Here is a 19,248-nt window from a genome sequence, read left to right on the forward strand (position 1 = left end):
ACAAATTTTCCCTTATTATTAGCCTGAAGCAGCACAAAACATACAGAGATGAACCCTAGGTCGATGTGGTGTGCAGGTACGCCCAGCCCAAAAGAGATCAACAGAAGATTAAACATACCCGGTGTAAGTTCACAGTGTAAAGGATGTTACAAGCTTGCAAATGAGGAACTGGGATGAAGTTATGCCTTAGATGAGTCTCATGAGAAGAATTATAGCATCAAGGCATGAAGTGGGAAAGCAAACCTCAAGACTAAGCAAGGGACAGTTGACTCCATTTTTTCTTTCTTCTCCCAGTTAAACATAATGTTAGAATTTGATTTATTTCTATATTGTTCCTTAGGGTGTTTTTCTCTAATCATGCCCCAAGCTAAAGGTCAATTTGTTTGTTTGTTTGTTTGTTTTTTACTTATTCTTCCTCTATAACCTTATGATTTATACATTGTAAATTGTTTTCATGGTATGTTCTGAGAGTTGGCTGACCACAAAATGCCCTATGGTATGTTACAGGAACTGTAGAACTATAAGCCCCCAACATGTACTTTTCCCATGATCATAAAAATAACTGAACATTTTCACTTTTTGTAATCACCTGCTTGCTTGCTATATAAAAAGGCTTTTCTGCCTTTAGTCTTGGCCATTTCTCTGTCCTGCTTCTATGGACACAGTAAGTTTGGCCTGGCCATGAAATACATCTTTATCTTGCAACATCTCTGTTGTCTCCTGGGTTTTGACACCATAACAGCTTCATTGGGAGAAACAGCCATAATGCAGGTCCTGAAGGGACCTTCAGTTTCCTTCATATTCCAGGATGTTAGGACAGTCATAGCATTATACTATAGGCAGCTGAGGAGGTCTTAGCGAGGGTGTGTGGAGAGACTTTAATTCCAGAAAACAAAGGGAATTTCTTTGCACAGGTTTTCAGAGGACTAAGGTAAGTTCCACATCACTTGAATTAGCTTACATGCCATGAGTCAGGAAAGAGGCAGGCTCTAGACGAGATTGAGAGTCAAGGTTATCTTGGGTCTGGACACTAGGGTGAAACTGTAAAGGGGAGGAGAGAAATCAGCCCTTGCTCAGAGCTGCTTATCAACTCCCCAGGGAGAACGGCAGCAGCACACCGCCTGGCTTCTACGACCAAAAGCAGCTAGAGGATCTGTGATCTGACACCTGCCAGATTTAAAACACTAAGATGACACTAATGTGAAACTAACTTGGCCGCAGCAGTTTTGGTGAGTTAATGGAAAAGAGCAAATGCAGGAAATCCAGGAATGCCAGCCATGTCCTCAAGATTCATCCATGTTGGAGCACGTGTCAGAATTTCCTTCCTCTAGAGCTGGACCATCTGTTCATCAGGTGCAGACTTTTGGTTGGTTTCTACCCTCAGTATTGTGAAAACGCTGGTCTGAAAATGGTCTGAATATATTATGCTGAAAACCTTCCACCTCATGGTTGTTTTGTTTGGTTGGGTTTTTTTTTTTGTTTGTTTGTTTGGTTGGTTGGTTGGTTTTTAGACATGGTACCCTTGAACTTCTGATCTTCCCATCTCCGCCTCTAGAGTTCTGGGATTAAAAGTGTGTGCCACCATACCCAGTTTATGGAGCACAGGGGACAGGGCATGGGTTCTCATGCCCACTGGACAATCACTCTACCAAGGGAACCACAGCCCTATCCCCTGCTTGCATTTCTCTTACAGTCTACATTCCTGCAAATCAACATTGTTAAATGCTCCTAAGTGTGGACTCTTTTTTTTTTTCCTTGCTGATTCTCTCAAAGCTGTGCTGTTCTTCAGCCCAGATTACGGGGAAAGTGCCTCTTTGTCCCTTCTCTGCTCATGCCCTTTTCAGAGTCCAAGGAATTAGACAAAGTGCCCAGCAGAGCCCACGTGTCCTCTTTAGACCATGTTTTCACCTCTTCAGACATTCTTAAGTTTGCAGCCAACCTATGCCTCTTCCAAGCACCATCCTCTTCACAACGGGCCCCACAGTGAAGGAAGCGCAATGGGTGCCTGAGGGGCAGCTTTGTAGGGAAGACAGATGGTAAATCTTCAGCACAGGTGTCCACGAAGCCCCTTGCACAGCAGGACTGAGTCTTGAACAGTCCTCCATTCAGACTGCTTCTCTGGATTCTAACTGTGTTTGTTCCTACAGTGTTGCTAGGCTCTTGTGTACTTGCTAAGCTTGAAAGCACTTTCAGTGCCACCACTGTAAACCTGTTCTTAACTGGGCTCTATTTCCTTTTTATTTTGAGTTAGAATGTCGCTATGTCACTCTCCATCTTCCTGTATCAGCCTCATCCCAACTGGGATGACAGACTTGTGCCACCATACCTGCTGCTGGCTGTATTTTCTAGCATCGGGTGTTTCACTCGCTCCCCTTGTATGTGTACTCAAGCTGCTTCTTGGTGAGTGCAAGGCTGCTGTGCACACCCAGGAGATAGAAGGGCACAGAGAGATTTATATTTGCAGCAAGTGAAGGAGGTCACAGGGGGATCATTCCCAAAACAGTGTCTTCCCCAGGAGACACAGGAGCTTGCACTGGGCAAAGTTACATGTATTCGTACAGGAAAGACATCATCGCATGTAGAGGCAGGCATACTTTCGTTGTTATTATTTTTTTAATGTGTGTACATGTGTGCATGTTTGTGTTTGCAGCTGTGTGTGCATGTATGTGCAAATGCAGGCCTGAGGACATCCTCTAGTCTCATTCTTTGAGCTCTATAGACTTTTTTTCTTTCTTTCTTTCTTTTTTTCTTTTGAGACAAGGTCTTTCACTGATCTGGACTTGCTAAGACAGGTATGCTAGCTGGTCAGCAAGCTCCCCAGATCTGGTTGCCTCTGCCTCCCCAGCACTGAGATTACAAATGAGCTCCCAGTAAGTACCTACCTAGTGGTTCACATAGGGAATCTAGCTGGTGAACTGAATGGAAAAAGATTAGCTGCTTAGCAAGGGAAGTCTGCACTAGAGAGGAAAACTGCTGATGCTAATCCAAATCTCTTCTTCTTCTTCGGGGTTAATATTGACCATGAGTGGTGCTGCATTTGCAATACCAGGCACTTGGGAAGTAGAAGCAAGAGGGTTAGGAGTTCAAGGCCAGCCTGGGCTGTGTGAGATCCTGCCTCAAAATACAATGTCAATGAAAAACATACACTATCATTCATGGAACTGGGTAGACATTCATACAAACAGTTCAATAATTGCTCTGAAATGCACAAATGGAAACTCAGTGATGCTAATGGGCTTATTTAATCTACATCAACTGCCAACATATTTACAGGTGAATGGTCCAGTACTAGAAAGGGTTTGGAAGGAAGGTTTTGTGGAAAGATGTGATGAGGTCATCTTGAAGTAAATGATTCCTGTTAGCTCACAAACTGATGCATTAGCCAACTCTTAGGTTGCTTAGCATCCTGTGACGCCACATTGGTCGCTGCCAAGAGTGCAGGAAAAAAGGACCCCTGCCCCCCCCCGTCTGTCTCTTTCTCTCTATCTCTGCCTGTCTGTCTCTCTGCTTTGCTTTGCTTTCTACCCCCCCATTTCTGAGGTGCCCTAGCCCATCCCCCCTTTCCCTCTTTTCCTACTGTCTCTCTCTATCTCTCTGTCTCTGTATCTCTCTCCTCATTTCCAGTCCCCGCACATTAAATCTCTTCATTCCAGCTCTGTTGTATGCAGCATTTTTATTTTTATTATTACAGTTCTCTCAGGAGCCATAACTCAACCTCAGCTGCTGGGCTTTCACCACATCTCACAGTTCAATGTTGAGACAGAAATGTAGAGGAGTCCCGGCAGGGAGCATGGGAGGACAGCTGAGACACATCCCTCCAGCTGCTGCTTCTTCAAGATCCGGTCAAGCAGAACCACTGCATTGATGTCCTTCAAAGACGAAGCCTTGCCATCACCCTCCCCTTTGGTCCCCACTGCCACCGTCTGGACCACCACCACACACAACTTGCAGCCTTCCAAGGGGACCTACTTCAGGCCTCTGCTTTCAGCTCATCCTCTGGGGCCTTCATCTGACAAGGACGTGGTTAGACAATGTGAATACGCCCATGCCCTTCCCCCCACTGCCCCTAATGTTAAGGAAACACGCACGCCTCTGCTTTCCCTCTACCACCGTGAGCACCTTCACGGGCTTAGCTAGCCAGGAGCTTGTTGATTCTGGGCACTGTGCACAAGCTGCACCCTCAAATCTAAAGAAGAATCTTGAGCCGCTGCTCCATCCATCTTGACTCTACAGTTTATTAGGTGTTTATTAACAAAATGTATTGAACATTCACTGCCTCTGGGAAAGTAACGGCTAAACGTTGAAGTTACGCAAGGGGAAAAGGTTAGTATGCATCCTCAAGCACAAGGTGAACTATGAGTGCTTCTCAAGTGCTTCTAATGCAAAGACCTGCAAAGCCGTCAGCTAATCCAACCCCTTCCGCACCGGTTTCAACTACAGAGATCAAGAAAGTTTAGCCAGGGCAGATCATAACGCGCATGCTCACTTGGGGCTCCCCCAAGGCAAGTAGGCAGGTCACAGTTCCCTCGCCCGCTGACCTAGACCGCGAACTCCACAAAGAATCCCCCCCTTCTGTCAGCTACAATGGTTCGCCCCACTGAGCCAAGGAGTCGGAAGTGCGCCTCGGGGGCGGGACCTGTTGCTGTGGGCGACGGAAGTGCGGCTGCGCGGAGTCGCGCGGGAATTTTAGGAGGAGGCTGCGCGGAGGTTGAGGTGACGCTCCGGGGTCTCTGCGTTGCAGGGCAGGACGGGGTGGGCGGGTGAGGAGCGGCGAGCTGCGCCGGCGACGCGGCGTCCCGCGTGGCTGGTGCCTGCACAGGGGTCGGTGCCTCAGCTTTGGCGGCTTTCTCTGGGGCGCGCTCCGCTTAACCCTCCCCATGGGTCCTGCCTGCTTCGGGGACGCCCCCGAGCCCTGTTTCGCGCGTGGAGCTCGGTGCCAGCGGGAAGTCAGGCCAGTGGCACTGCGCAGGGTAGGCAGGGTGCTCAGGGCGTGGACCCTTGAGCAGAACGGAGCTACGGAAGCTATCGACCCCTCTGGGTGTTTTATTTCGTTATTCCATTTACATGGCGTTTATTATAGCATACAAAGCATCACTCAGTCTTCACTAAATGCTTAGTATATTTCCGGCACTGTATTTGGAAGTTGGGATAGAAAAATCCACATAAGCTGCCTCGTTTTATGGTTTCTGTTTCTTTCTCCCTTTTTTTTTTAAGCCATGGTCTCATATTGGCTACAAACTCTATGTAGCTGAGGATGACTCTGAACTTCTGATCTTCTTGTCCCCACCTCAGTTCTGGGATTACAGGAGTGCATCACCATGCCAAGTCTATACAGTCCTCGGGTTGTGACGTCATCACGCTCAAAGGGCTTCAGGCCTGCTAGGCAAGCCCTGTAGCCCACATCAGATATTTGTTAGGTCCTTATATAAGCTTGTTACTGTGCTGAAGAGAACAACCACAGACAAAACTGGATACGCTTGTGGAATGGTAGACCAGTAGGAGACCTAGCCACTAATTTAAAACGTAATATCGAAAAGTTGGTAGCACTGTGGAAGGAACTTTACAGGTGTTTGCGGAGGATGTAATGGAGAGTATTTTAACCTGAGCATCTAAGAGTTGAGCCGAGAGAGAGCAAGGTTGGAAGGGTGGGTATTTATTTTGTTTTAGTTGAGAAATCATTTTTAAGGGCCAATAATAGGAGGACCTTGGAGATTTGAAGGACAGAAAACAATTAACTCATTATCTTTAGGATAGAGTGATAAAACTGGTAAAAGAAACTTTTATTTGCTTACTGCCTCCTGCTAACCTAGGCCTAGTCCAGGGAGCTTCTAGCTTCTGTACAATCTAACCTAGGTCTAGAACGCTTTCATCCTCTGAGATTTACTGCTTAATAAACTCACTCTTTCTGAGTTCTGGTTGGCTGGTTCAATTCAACTATTCTGGCTCAAACTCCTCTCCCAGTTAACTTATTCAATCTGGCTTTTCTCTCAGCCTCTGAATTGCCATGCTTGGCCTCAAACTAACTCTAACAACCTTTTCTAATCTTCTGGCTCCTTGTCATTCTCTAGCTCATTTGGTCTTTATTTGAGTTCTCTCTCTGCAAAATGTCTATTATTGTCCGTAAAACAGCCTCCTCTCTCTCCCTTAAGTAGCTTCTGTTTCCTCCCTGTTTTTATAGGAGTTGGGTGTATCCTATTCTGTCAAATCTTTCTCTGAGTCGTCACTTTTTCTGCCACTCAATTAAATGTCACTTTCAAACCTGGGTGCTTCCTTCCACAAACTAACTTTACCTTCCTTGTTTGGGATTAAAAGTGTGTATCACCATGTGTAGACCTAAACTTTTCTTTACCTGAAACTTGTTCTATACCAGGCAGGCCTTGAACTCATATCTGCTTGCCTCTGTCTCCTGGATTAAAGGTCTGTCTGTATTCCACCCTGATCACACAGACTTAGAAGGTCTTCGGATGTGATCTTTTGCCAGAGCAGCTATGTTCTGAATTAAAAATTCTCTACAAAAACTAGAAAAACAGTTACTTTATATCTTTTTTCATGTCTCAAATACCCATTACCTGCATTCAGTCCTTTCTCATCACCTAGTTTGAAGTAACATTTTTCTGGGTGTGGTGGAAAGTAAGTGCATAAGAATGTAGTTGGTAGAGAAGGTATAAACCCAGTCTGTGCCTCCACAGCTTCAGAATGGCTGTTTCAACTGTGTGGACACTCACTAAGATGTGTAGACTGGTTAATTTCGTTGTGTGTTGGTTTTGGTTTTGGTTTTTAGCCAGTTTTTTTTTTTTTGTTTGTTTTTGTTTTTGTTTTTGTTTTTGTTTTTCCTTGAGACAGGGTTTCTCAGTGTAGCTTTGGCTGTCTTGGACTCACTTTGTAGACCAGGCTGGCCTCGAACTCCTAGCAATCTGCCTGCCTCTACCTCCCCGAGTTCTGGGATTACAAGCGTGTGCCAGCTAGTTTTTTTTTATTCTAAAGTTTTAACATTAAAAGAAAACAGAATAGAAAGGAAGTTAGGCATGGGCTTAGACCCTACAGGACTTTTTAAAAGATTCCTTTTCAGTTTTGCTCATGTGTATATGTGAATCTGCCATATGTGCGGAGCTGCTCTCTGAGACCAGAAGAGAGTTACAAGCAGTTGTGAGTCACCTGATGTGGGTGCTGGGAACAGAACTCAGCTCCTCTGGAAGAGCAGTATCGGCTCAACCCCTGAGCCATCTCTGCAGCTCCAGGACTTTTTTTGTTTTTGAGACAGGGTTTTTGTTGTTGTTTTTGTTTTTAGTGTGGCCCTGGCTGTCCTGAAACTCACTCTGTAGACCAGGCTGGCCTCAGACTCACAGCTCACAGCGAGATCTGCCTGCCTCTGCCTTCTGAGTGCTAGGATTAAAGACGTGCACCACCATGCCGGGTTTCTTCCTTCCTTCTTTCCTTTCTTTCTCTCTTCCCTCTCCTCCCCTTCCTCCTGTTGGATTTTGGTCCAATAAAGCAATTTTAGAAAATGACTTTTAAGATAAGGATAGGTTGGAAGAAAAATATGTAATTCAGCTTTTGTTTTCAAAAATATCTTATTGCTGTGTAGACAAGTTAAGAAAATATTTTTGTCATGGTTTGTTAACAGATGATGGTGGCTTTGAGGTAATGTGGTCAGAGTAGAGGTGGAGAGATACAGCCAGTCAGAACGGAGAGATGTTTGGGTAGGACTTGTGGCTGCGGAGGGTGGAAGCAGTGTCTTAAGAATTTGCCAGTTTTCTGGGTTGAGCAACTGAGTGGGTGTGGGAACCAGGAGGGAGAGTAGATAGGTAGGGTTTCTCCCCCACAGGATGCGTTTACCTCTTCCCTGCCGTATTACTCAGTACTGTGTCCAATGTGCCTCCGTTCATCTCTTCCACCGTCTTCATCTCTCCCACTAAAACAGCTCCAGCTCACCGCTCAGCAGCTTCTCTCTCCACATTCCCTTCCCACTTTGATTTGCAAGTTAATGTGACGTCGTCGGTTGCTTCCTCAGACTCCACTGCTCACGAAGTTGATAGTTGGCAGGAGAATCTAAGTTCTGTAACTGACACTTGAGATCTTATTTCTCAGCCTCTCTTTCTGCCTTCTTACTGTTCCACTTGGCCTCCATTGCAGCCAATCTACTTGTCGCGTATGTCTACATGAGGGTGTCGGATCCCCAGGAACAGGAGCTACAAACAGTTGTGAGCTGTCATATGGGTGCTGGGAATTAAACTCGGGTCATTGCTCTTAACTGCTGAGCCATCTTTCCAGCCTCCCCTTCCTACCCCCACCCTGCCCCAATTTTTTTTTTTTTTTTTTAATTCAGACATGCCCTCCTTCCTAACACTGTAGACCATCTTGTTGTCTTGGCTACCTAAACTTAAGTCTCTTAATTTCCAGTTCAGGCTTTTTTTCTGAAAACATTTTTAGCATTACTAACTTCTCACTTGTTTTATTTTTGTTTTTTGGTTTGTTGAGACAGAGTGTCTTGTACCTAGGCTGGCCTCAAACTCACCATGTAATTGATTGCTGGTCCTGAATTCCCAAGGCTGCCTTGTCTTCATATGGTATGAGCTAACCAGCTAGTGAATGTGGTCTCTCCCACACTTCACCTTCACTTCCCTGCTCTCTCTCTTTTTAAGATTTATTCATTATGTGTACAATATTCTGTCTGAATGTACACCAGCATGCCAGAAGAGGGCGCCAGATCTCATTATAGATGGTTGTGAGCCACCATGTGGTTGCTAAGAATTGAACTCAGGGCCTTTGGAAGAGCAGCCAGTGCTCTAAACCCCTGAGCCATCTCTCCAGCATCCCCGCCCCCTTTTTTCCTTTTTCATGGCATGGGAATTGAACCCAGGGCCTTGTACACTGTAGGCAAGCACTGTACCACCTAGCCATCTCTTCAGCCTCACTTTTTTTTTGTGCCATTTAAGTGGCTCTTAACATTTATGATGTTATTAGTTTATTCATTTGTTGAACAGTATTTTATTGTATACTTATATAGACCTATCTATTTGCAATATATTTGATATATCACTAAGCGCCGTTTTGGTTTGAAGCATTATGTTGAATAGATGGTGAAAATGTATGCAAAAGCAATGAATCACTTATAGAATTGTAGGGAATTCTTAATATTAATTCTTAATATGACAAGCATCATCTCACTGACAGGCAGGAAATATTCAAGAAGCCTCCAGCTGTGACCCTCTTTTTCTTTACAGTTCTCTGATATGAGCAACAATGGATCTGAAAATTTTATCTCTAGCAACAGATAAAACAACAGATAAGCTGCAGGAATGTCTTCAAACCCTGAAAACCGATGATGTGAGTACTGCTAAAAGCAAAGGCCAAGCTTGACAAGTTCAAAGGATGTGTGAGCGGGGAAAGAGAGCAGTGCTCAGAGCCCTTGGGTACACTTGGCTTGTTCTCTTGTCAGTGTTAGATGGGGATTTACTTGATAAACATAGATAAACAGAGTTGTAAGCTGTAATCCTGCTGTTGGGGAAACTGGCAAGATTGCAAGTTCATGTCCTGCCTGGACTAAATAAAAACTAGAAAGAGGGCTGAGGGGCAGTTCAGTGGTAGAAGACTCCCTCGGCATGCACAAGGCCCTGAGTTCAGTTCCCAGCACTGTAAAATCCAAAATAAACAAACAGAAAAAGAAATTAAGTGCTGCAAATAAATAAAAAGGACAGCTGAAGCCATTTTGTCTGTCTGTCTGTCTATCTATCTATCTATCTATCTATCAGTTTTAGTTTTTTGGTTTTTCAAGACAGGGTTTCTATGTGTAGCCTTGGCTATCCTGAACTTTCTCTGTAGACCAGGCTGGCCTCAAACTCATAGAGATTCACCTGCCTCTGCCTCTAAGGCGTGCACTACCACCGCCCAGCTAGAAAGCCATTTATAATCAATTTGAAATTTGAAATAACTTAGATTGCCCTTACAGCTGAGTATATACATATCAGCATATTATAGTTTTTAATTTTTTTACTGAGTGTGTTTCCCCTGAATGGAAGCAAGCATGTGTGCTGTGTGTATGCCCAGTGCCCAGGGACGCCAGGAGGCCATCAGATCCCCTAGAATTGAAGTTTCAGATGGTTGTGAGCCACCATATAAGTGCTGAGAATCAATCCTGGGTCCTCTGGAAGCTTAGCACGCACTGTTAAACTCTGAGCCATTTCTCCAGCTCCTGAATCATACCGAATCATCCTCAGAGCAGCCATATTCGAAGCTACATAGAGGCCGTAGTTATTAACGTGAAGCATTACTTGTTGATGCATCTTCATTTATCTTTTTCTTTAAAGAAAATAAGTTCATAGGCAGAATTTTTTTCTTTTTTTAATTTATTTTTATTAATTACAGTTTATTCGCTTTGTATCCCAGCAGTAGCCCCTTCCCTCATCCCCTCCCAATCCTACCCTCCCTCATCTCTTCCCATGCCCCTCCCCCAGTCCACTGATAGGGGAGGTCCTCCTCCCCTTTGACCCTAGCCTAACAGGTCTCATCAGGACTGGCTGCATTGTCCTCCTCTGTGGCCTGGTAAGGCTGCTCCCCCCTCAGGGGGAGGGGATCAAAGAGCCAGCCCCTGAGTTCATGTCAGAGACAGTCCCTGGGCAGATTTTTTTTTTTTTTAAACTATTGGTAAGAGAAAACCAGTTCCTGGATCTTCACTGTAAGTCCATGATTATAAAAATGAAACAGTAATGACCTAGTTATCTACCTGGCATATTGGCCTTATCTCAGAATAGAGGTCGTAAGCTCTGTAAAAGAACACTTGACACAGAAGCCAGGTAGAGCTCAGCGGTGTACTTTAAAATAACCTCTGGGTTATTTGGGTGCTCACCAAAACCGGAATTTCACCGTCTTCATTATATGCCGCCACCCTCCCAGTAGTTGCTTAAGTTTGAAATTAGGATTCTTCATTGACTTCTTCTGTTTCTGCGTCACTCAGCCCCTCCTTTACCTCCAAACTATGATGGATTTCTATTTTTTATATGTTCTTGGATTGTCTTGATTGACTCCTTTTCCCCATCTCTTATATTAACATTCTAAGGCTGCTGTTGTAAAGGACCTCAGATGGCATGGCTTAAGTAGTAACAGTTTATTTCCTGATTCTGGGTAGATCTGGGAATTCCAGATTAAGGTGCTGGCTCTTTCCAGGCCTGTAGTAATCAGTTCCGGGCCTACCCACCCCTTAATTTCTCATCATTTTACAGTGACCTGCATGGCTTGATCCTGGAACCCTGACTAGGGGTGGCAAGGGAGTGAAGAAAGAACAGACTTACTAATGAAATCACAGATGTACACAAAAATGCTGTGGAGCTGTGCACACTCTGATGAAGCGGCACCATACCACCATGGCCCAGAACCTCAGCGTGTTTACTATGAAGAGCACAGAGGGCTGGGATTAGCTGTAAACACTGAGGAGGAAGCTGCAGCTGCTAGTTTATGCACAGAGTAGTAAATCCTTCGTAAACGCTTGTACTTAGACCAGAGCAAAGCTCTGCCTTTCTGAGCCTAACCTGGCAGAAAGGCTTTGCTGATTTCCCAAGGGCCCAAGGGCTTAGTCCTCAACCTGGCTGTGCCATGTCAACAGTATACGTTCACACGGAACTTCGTCTGTTCTTTACACTCCACTCAGTTTCCTAGAAGGTGTCACTCACTTGTCAATCCCCAACAGTATCACATGTTTTTCTCTTTTGATTTTTCGAGACAGGGTTTCTCTGTGTAGCCTTGGCTCTCCTGGACTCAGGCTGTAGACCAGGCTGGCCTCGAGCTCACAGAAATCAGCCTGCATCTGCCTCCTGAGTGCTGGGGTTACAGGCGTGCACCGCTGCATTTTGCTTCTCACTTGGTTTTCTTCAGCAGCCTCTCTTGCACTTAGATGAAGCCTGAACTTCCTATGAGATCCTTCTTCATCTGGTCCTTGCCTATCACTCCGGTCTTACTTTCTGCTCCTTTCCTCTTTGTCCTCCTTACCACTCACCTGACCCTGGTCTTTTCTCAGGTACTCAAGCATAGCAAACACTTGCTGTGTTGGGCCTTCAGTACAATGCTGCCTCCATCTCGCTAGGCACAGCCAGCTCTTTCTTACCCGCCCAGCCTCTGCTTAGGTGTCTCCTACCTCAGAGAAGGTGTGACTGTTCTACTTGCATTGTCTCCCTTCCCTCGAGTTATCATCTTAGCTCAGCTACTTGTTTATCATCTTTCCAAGTTTGTTTTTTTTTTTTTTTTTTTTTTCTGGTTTATTTTCTGTCCTTTTTTCCTCCTTTCTCATAAACTGAGTCAAATTGCTATGCCCACTTTGTTTATCCTTATACTGTTCTCTGAAAAAGTACATGCATCAGAAGTATTTGCTGATAGATAAATCATGCCACAGCACCTAGTGCTAATGAAGGAGTTAATACATATTTGGAATTTTGAGGCAAAGTCTTTCTTACTTACTCTAACCTTGAGCTCCCACCTCAGCCTCCCAAATACTGGATTACAGACATGAGCTGCTATAATATCCAGCTCTATATATTTCGGAATAGCTAATAGTCTTTTTTATTCTTTCTTTCTTTTTGGAAACAGGGTCTCTAGCCCAAGCTGGTATCGAACTCCTGTGCAGCCAAGAATACCTTGGACTTCTGATCCTCCTGCCTCCATCTCAAGAACTCTGTGGCGTGTGCCACTGCACCCACTTTTTGGAGTGCAAGAGTGTGAATCCAGAGTCTATGCATACTAAGCAAGTGGTTTACCACCTGAGCTGCATTCCAGCCCTGGTCTTTGCTTTTTTGAGAAGTTTTCCTCTGTGGTTCTTGCTGGCCTTGTAGTCGCTGTGTATCCTGGCTGGCCCAGAACTCACGAATGTCCTCCTGCTTCATCCTGAAGTTCTGGGATGTCAGTTCTGCATCAGTGTGCCTGTCTGGCTTTAAGCCTTGGCGGTCCAGGATTCTATTGAGGTCTTCCTGCTCTATCTAAATAAAAAACAATTACTTGTGTATGTCAGAGTCTGACCTAAACCTGGCAGCCCCGCCTTTCATTCTGCACATCGAGGTCATGTAGGTAGAGGAGCAGTGGCCAGAGACTTGTAATTGTTTTCTTTGTTTGGTTGCAGTTGACTAATCTCCTTCAGGATCAAGCAGTGAAAGGAAGAGAGGTTGGAGCATTCCTGAGAGCCATCTTCAAAGGTGATTCAGGTCCCTCTCAGTGTACCCACTGAGACTGGTTTACTCTGGGTGTCATTGCTGTTTCTCAACTGAAGCAGAGCTCTCCTCAGTGCGCTATACTAGATACTTTACTGAAGGGAGTAGGAATGGCAACCTGCGATTATATCGTTGGTTTGGGGCCTGTGAAGATTACACTCTGCTTGGGTTTACTCAGTCTTTTAGAATTGTGGTGAAAAGAATAAGATAGGTCTAGCACTCACCAAGGACCTAGGGAGCTCTGGGTTTGAGTGGGATGGAATATTTTGCATGTCTCATACAGAGCCTTAATTCCCAGTGTAGCATGCTTATTTTACTGTCTTGACAATGGCTCTGTGTTCAGACCGTGACCCAGAGTGGTTTCACAGATTGTGGTAGAATTAAAAATACTTGTTTGTTTGTTTGTTTGTTTATAGGCAAGATCTCACTGTGTAGCTCCAACTGGTCTGGAACTTGCTATGTCGACCAGGCTGGCCTTGAACTCTTAGAAATATACCTGCCTTCATAGAAATACTCCTGCCTCTGCCTTTTGAGTGCTGGGATTAAAAAGTGTGCACACGCCACGAGTGGTGGCTTTAATCCCAGCACTCAGGCAGGCAGAGTCAGGCAGATAGCTGTGAGTTCTAGGCCAGCCTGGTTGACAGATTGAGTCCAGGACAGCCAAGGCTACACAGGAAAGCCCTGTCTCAAAAAAAAAAGTGTGCACCAATATGCCCAGCCCTAAATATTTTTATTTTTGTATATGTGTATTTGTGTGGGGGTGTGTGCACGTGTGTACAGTACCCACAGAGGCTAGAAGAAGGAGCTGGATCTGGCACTGAAGTTACATGTGGTTTGCCTGATGTAGGTGTTGGGAACTGAACTCAGGTTCCTTTAAGAGAGCAGTACATGCTCTTAATCGTTGAGCCATCTCTCCAAGCCCATCCTCACCCCCTTTTTTGACACAGGTTTCTCCGTAGCATAGGCTGGGCTCAATCTCATAATGGCCATCCAGCGTTAGGTTCCTGGGTGCTGGGATTACAGGTGAGCACCACTGTGCCTATCTCCAGGCTCGCTCTTGTTTTGTTTTTAGATTTTGAGACAGGATCTCACTACACATCTTAGGCTGGCCTTGAATTGTAATCCTCCTGCCTCAACCTGCTACCTACTGGGATATATATACAAACCACAAGCCCAAGTCTGGTAGAAGAAAATTCTACAAGGCGAAAATTAAAAGTGACTTTAGTCCACTCAGGAGGCAGAGGCAAAAGGCTCTCTGCAAGTTTGAGGTCAGCCTACTCTACAGAGCAAGTTCTAGGAAAGCCAGGGCTACACAGAGAGGCCCTGTCTGGGGGCGCGGTGGTGGCTTTAGTCTCAAAACAGTCATTTTTAGTTGGCTAAAACAGTCTCAAAACAGTCATTTTTCCACTGCAAGGGCATGAAAACACACCTTGCAATTCATTTAGTTGAGTAGCCTAATTGGAAACGTCTTGAGTGTTTTGTGGAAATGTCAGAGAAAAAGAAATAACAAAACAGTAATGGCAGCTGCCTGTTTGTATTAGCAAGTAGAAGAAATATGGACAGCTCCTTTCTTGGCCAGACAAACCTGGGCAGGTCATGTGGCTCCCACTTTTGTGCCTAACTTACATTTAAAGATATAAATGTGGAAAGCCTAGATTGCAGTGTAATGAGTTCTCGCATGTTCCTAGCAACCACCTTGCAGTCATTCAGTCTTAAGTTGACTGGGCATGTGACCGATAGCAAGGTAATTCACCCTTTTAAAGTATCTGGTTTTGGTTTTGGTTTTTGAGACAAGATTTCTCTGTGCAGCCCTGGCTGTCCTGGAATTCACTCTGTAGACCAGGCTGGCCTCAAACTCAGAGATCCACCTGCCTCTGCCTCCCACGTGCTGGGATCAATGGAGTGCAGTACCATGCCTGGCTAAAGTATGTGGTTTTTGTTTTTTGTTTTTTGTTTTGTTTGTTTTATTGAGATAATTGGCATACTTAGCTTATCTCCTTAAACTGTATGATTAAGTGGTGTTAAGTATATTAAGATTGCACATCCATCACCACAGTCAATTTGCTGTTATTGTTTTGAGACAGGATCTCAGTATGCCTTAGGGTCTCTATTGCTGTGAAGAGACATCATGACCCACAGCAGTGCTCCTAAGAGAAATTATTTAATTGGGGCTGGCTTACCGTTCAGAGGGTTAGTCCGTTGTTATCATGATGGAAAGCAGGCAATGCACAGGCAGACTTGCTGCTGGAGAGGCAGCTGAGAGTTCTACATCTGGCTCAGCAGGCAGCAGAAGAGAGTGAGTCCCTGGGCTCGCTTGAGCCTCTGGAACCTCCAAGCCAGTGACATACGTAGCTCTCACAAGACTACACCTCCTAACAGTGTCATTCCCTATGAGCCTGTTGGGGCCATTTGCATTCAAACCACAGTATGCAGCCTTGCCTGGCCTGAAGCTCACTATGGAGACTAGATCAGCCTCAAACCTAGAGATCCTCCTGCCTCTGCTCCTGAGTGTTGGGGTCAGTTGTGTGCATCACCATAATGAATTTTAAAGTGTTGCATTTTTCTTAAATGAAAACTGGTGACAATAGCTGTCATCTGTGTAAACCCCAAGCCAACCCTGTCCAAAGAGACCTCTAATCTACTGTCTATCTCCATAAATTACTCCTCGAGACATGTGTAAGTCGGATCTTTATCTGCACAGCGCTCACGTGCACAGGTTCTCATGCGTGGAAACGCAGGTGAGCACATGCCATGAGGCACATGTCGAGTCAGGGGACAGCCTTAGCAAAGACTGTCGACCTTTGCCTTCCTTCTTGTTTGAGACAGGCTCTCTTTGTTTTCCCAGTGCATCTATCAGACACTGGCCCAGGAGCTTCCAGGAGTCTCCCTTTTCTACCTTCCTTCTCCTGGGAGGATCACAGAGGCTCATGCTATACATACAGCTTTTCTGTGGGCTCTGGGAATTTGAACTCAGGGCCTCCCACTTGCACTTTTACCCACTGAGCCATGTCGCTAGCCTGACTCCTTTCCTTTTCCCTCCTTCCCTCTCCCTTTCTTCTTCTTCTTCCCTCCCTCTGTGCTCTCACTATGTAAACCTGGCTGCCCTGGAACTCTGTAGATCAGCCTAGCCTTTACCTGCCTCTGTGCACCCCAGCACTGGGATTAAGACATTCACCATCATGCCCAGTGTCCTTTCTCTCTTGATGGTTTCTTTAGAGCACAGTTTTTTTTACAAGATGATAGCTAACTTACTTTGTTTTAGTTTCTTGTGCTTTTTGGTGTTATGTCTAAAACTATTACTCAGTCCAAAATCATGGCAATTTAAACCTGTGTTTTCTTCCCACAGTTTTATAGCATAGTTTTTTTTTGTTTGTTTGTTTTATTTTTGAGATATGACCTTACTGTATGACCCAGGCTGGCCTCAAACACCTAAACCTGCCCCAGTTTCCCAAGGACTAGAATTACAGTTTGTGCCACTATATCAGGTTTTGTTTGAGTTACTACATTCAGATCTTCGATTGATCTTGAATTTGACTTTTGTATATGTTGTGAGGTAGAGATCTGACTTTACAATCCCCAACCTCTCCCCCCGCCCAAATTTGGTCCCTTTATAAAAAAAAAAATTAATTGCCTGGACTTAATCTTTTTTGTTTTAATTTTTGAGACAGTCTTATTTAGCCCATGCTGGCCTTAAGCTCCTGATGTAGTCCAGGATGACCTTGAACTCCAATTCTCTTGCTTCTACTTCCCAAATCCTGGGATGAAGGAGTGTTCCACTATGTCCAGGTTGTCTGTCTTTCTTCTTTTTTTCTTTCTTTCTTTCTTTCTTTCTTTCTTTCTTTCTTTCTCTCTCTCTCTCTCTCTCTCTTTCTTTTTTTAAGATTTACTTATTATTTATATAGTATTCTGTCTGCATATGTGCCTACATGCCAGAAGAGGGTACCAGATCTCATTTTAGATGGTTACAAGCTACCATCTGTACTGGGAATTGAATTCAGGACCTTTGGAAGAACAGCCAGTGCTCTTAACCTCTGAGCCATGTCTACACCCCCAGGTTGTTTTTCTTATATAGATGCTCTTTTGGTTGAGTCTTTGGCTCATTTCTGGAATTGAGTTTGGCTGCTTTTGTCAGTATTCTTGTATTACTTATGGAAGAGATGGATTTCCACTGTCCTTATTATTCTGTTGACAAAACTTAGTGATAATGTCGGACATAAAGCTTCAAGCTTCGGCAGGTGAAACTGCATTCCCACACTGTTGCACTGGATGAATAATACAGTGAGATAAAATAAATTAGTGACGCAGGTGATGCTTCAGTTCTTTTGCTTTGACTAAATTGAGTACTTCATCAAAACATCTCAGTATCGCTGTCAAAAACACCATTATTCTGCTTCAGTATAACATTACTGACTTGTCTGATTTACCTGTGTATCCTTATGCTTTCTTTCTTCTTCCTCTGTTCTGTACACCTGTTGAAAATATCAAGGCTCCCCCTGCTCTGAGGAAGATGGAGCCCATAGGAGATACAAGATATATTCCTGCTGTATCCAGCTGGTTGAATCAGGAGATTTGCAGCAAGAAGTAGCATCTGAGATCTTAGGGTTACTAATGCTGGAGGTAAGAGGGAAGGGGAATAAGAGCTGTGGCTTAAAACGTGCTCGGTAAGGTGGAAACTGCTGAGATGGTGCTTACTTTCTGGTGTCATGGGTGCAAATCCTTGTAGGTCTTGAAAGCATTAAGAGGTTGATGGAGAAGTCTAACCATACGGAGGAGAACAGCATGGTTCCATGAATCCCTGATAGCGCCTGTTGTGGGAGGTCATGTGTATTCAGTATTTCAGCAATAGACTTACTTCACAGAAAGGTCTCAAGCATTGGGTTCCTGCTCAAGTTTTTCTTTGTCCTTGAACTTTTAGGTTCATCATTTTCCAGGACCATTACTTGTTGAATTAGCCAATGAGTTTGTTGGTGCTATCAGAGAGGATAGCCTAGTGAATGGGAAATCTTTGGAGTTACTGCCCATCATTCTTACTGCCGTGGCTACCAAAAAAGAAGTGCTGGCTTGTGGAAAAGGTAATTTTCTTTCAGTTCTCGTGACTTTCTCTCTTTTCATGTTATGAAATCAGTTTCACCACTCATTTTGTATTTTAGGTGATTCGAATGGGGAAGAATGGAAGAGGCAGTTGATTGATGACCTCTGCTCTGTCAGGTGGGTCTCATGAAAGTGTAGGCATGTCTCAGACCACATGTGGCCAAAAGCTAGACACGTGTGGCCAAAAGCTCACAATGATTCCTTTCAGGAATTTGATATTTGTAAAGTTTTTGTTGTTGTTGCTGTTGGGGAATTTTCTTTTGTTTAGTTTTTAACAATTTTTTTGTTAATTATATAAATTATAGGTTTGTTTTTGTTTTTTACTGATTTTTAAAAACTAGGATTTCAAAGTAATGAGCTTCATTAAGGCATTTCCACGCATGTATCTTCATACTTTAGTTAACTGTACATTAATCCCCTCCTCCATTATATCTCCATTTCGCCTGCCTCCCTCCAGATATTCCCTTCTGGTTTTTTGACTCTCTCTCTCTCACACACACACACACACACGCACACACACACACACACACACACACACACACACACTATATCTTTCTCTCTCAATCTAGGTTGTTTTGAGACTGGGTTTTACTGTATAGCTTAGGCTGTTCTTGAACTTATGATCTTCATCATGATTCTGCCTGCTGAGAGCTGGCATTGTACAAATGCTGTGAATACAGGCCACTATCCCTGGCTATATTTGTAGAGTATTTTTGTCTATTTTATTGATTGTTGTTGTATATTATATACCACCATAAGAGCCAGGCATGGTGGCACACGCATATAATCCCAGCACTTGGAGAGGAGGCAGGAGGATCAGGAACTCACTGTCATCTCAGTCGTGTAGCAAATTTAAGAGTAACCTGAGCTGTATCCAACCTGTCTCAGAAAATGGAATGAGCGGTTGTCTGGCTTCTATCCTTAGTGCTGCAGCTTGCCCACTTTTCTGAGTTCTCTCTCTCTCTTT

The 19,248-nt window shown here is 44.4% G+C and overlaps 1 protein-coding gene across 3 annotated transcripts in view; it reads left to right on the forward strand.

Moving 5' to 3' along the window:
• The first annotated feature begins 4,637 nt into the window (after nucleotides 1–4,637).
• The window catches only part of Fanci (FA complementation group I), a 55,507-nt gene continuing 40,896 nt past the window's right edge, over nucleotides 4,638–19,248 (forward strand). For 2 of the 3 annotated variants that reach the window (XR_009585592.1, XM_021647040.2), the window contains exons 1-6: nucleotides 4,638–4,713; nucleotides 9,225–9,327; nucleotides 13,103–13,175; nucleotides 17,677–17,807; nucleotides 18,106–18,262; nucleotides 18,341–18,398. Coding sequence is in view for 2 of the 3 variants with exons in the window: in XM_021647040.2 (XP_021502715.1) it covers nucleotides 9,244–9,327; nucleotides 13,103–13,175; nucleotides 17,677–17,807; nucleotides 18,106–18,262; nucleotides 18,341–18,398 (503 nt within the window). In the remaining variant the exon portion in view is untranslated. The remainder of the gene's footprint in view (nucleotides 4,714–9,224; nucleotides 9,328–13,102; nucleotides 13,176–17,676; nucleotides 17,808–18,105; nucleotides 18,263–18,340; nucleotides 18,399–19,248) is intronic. The other variant, XM_060367397.1, reaches the window with a different exon arrangement.

Source organism: Meriones unguiculatus, chromosome 14 (genome assembly GCF_030254825.1).
Source record: "Meriones unguiculatus strain TT.TT164.6M chromosome 14, Bangor_MerUng_6.1, whole genome shotgun sequence".
Classification (NCBI taxonomy): Eukaryota; Metazoa; Chordata; class Mammalia; order Rodentia; family Muridae; genus Meriones; species Meriones unguiculatus.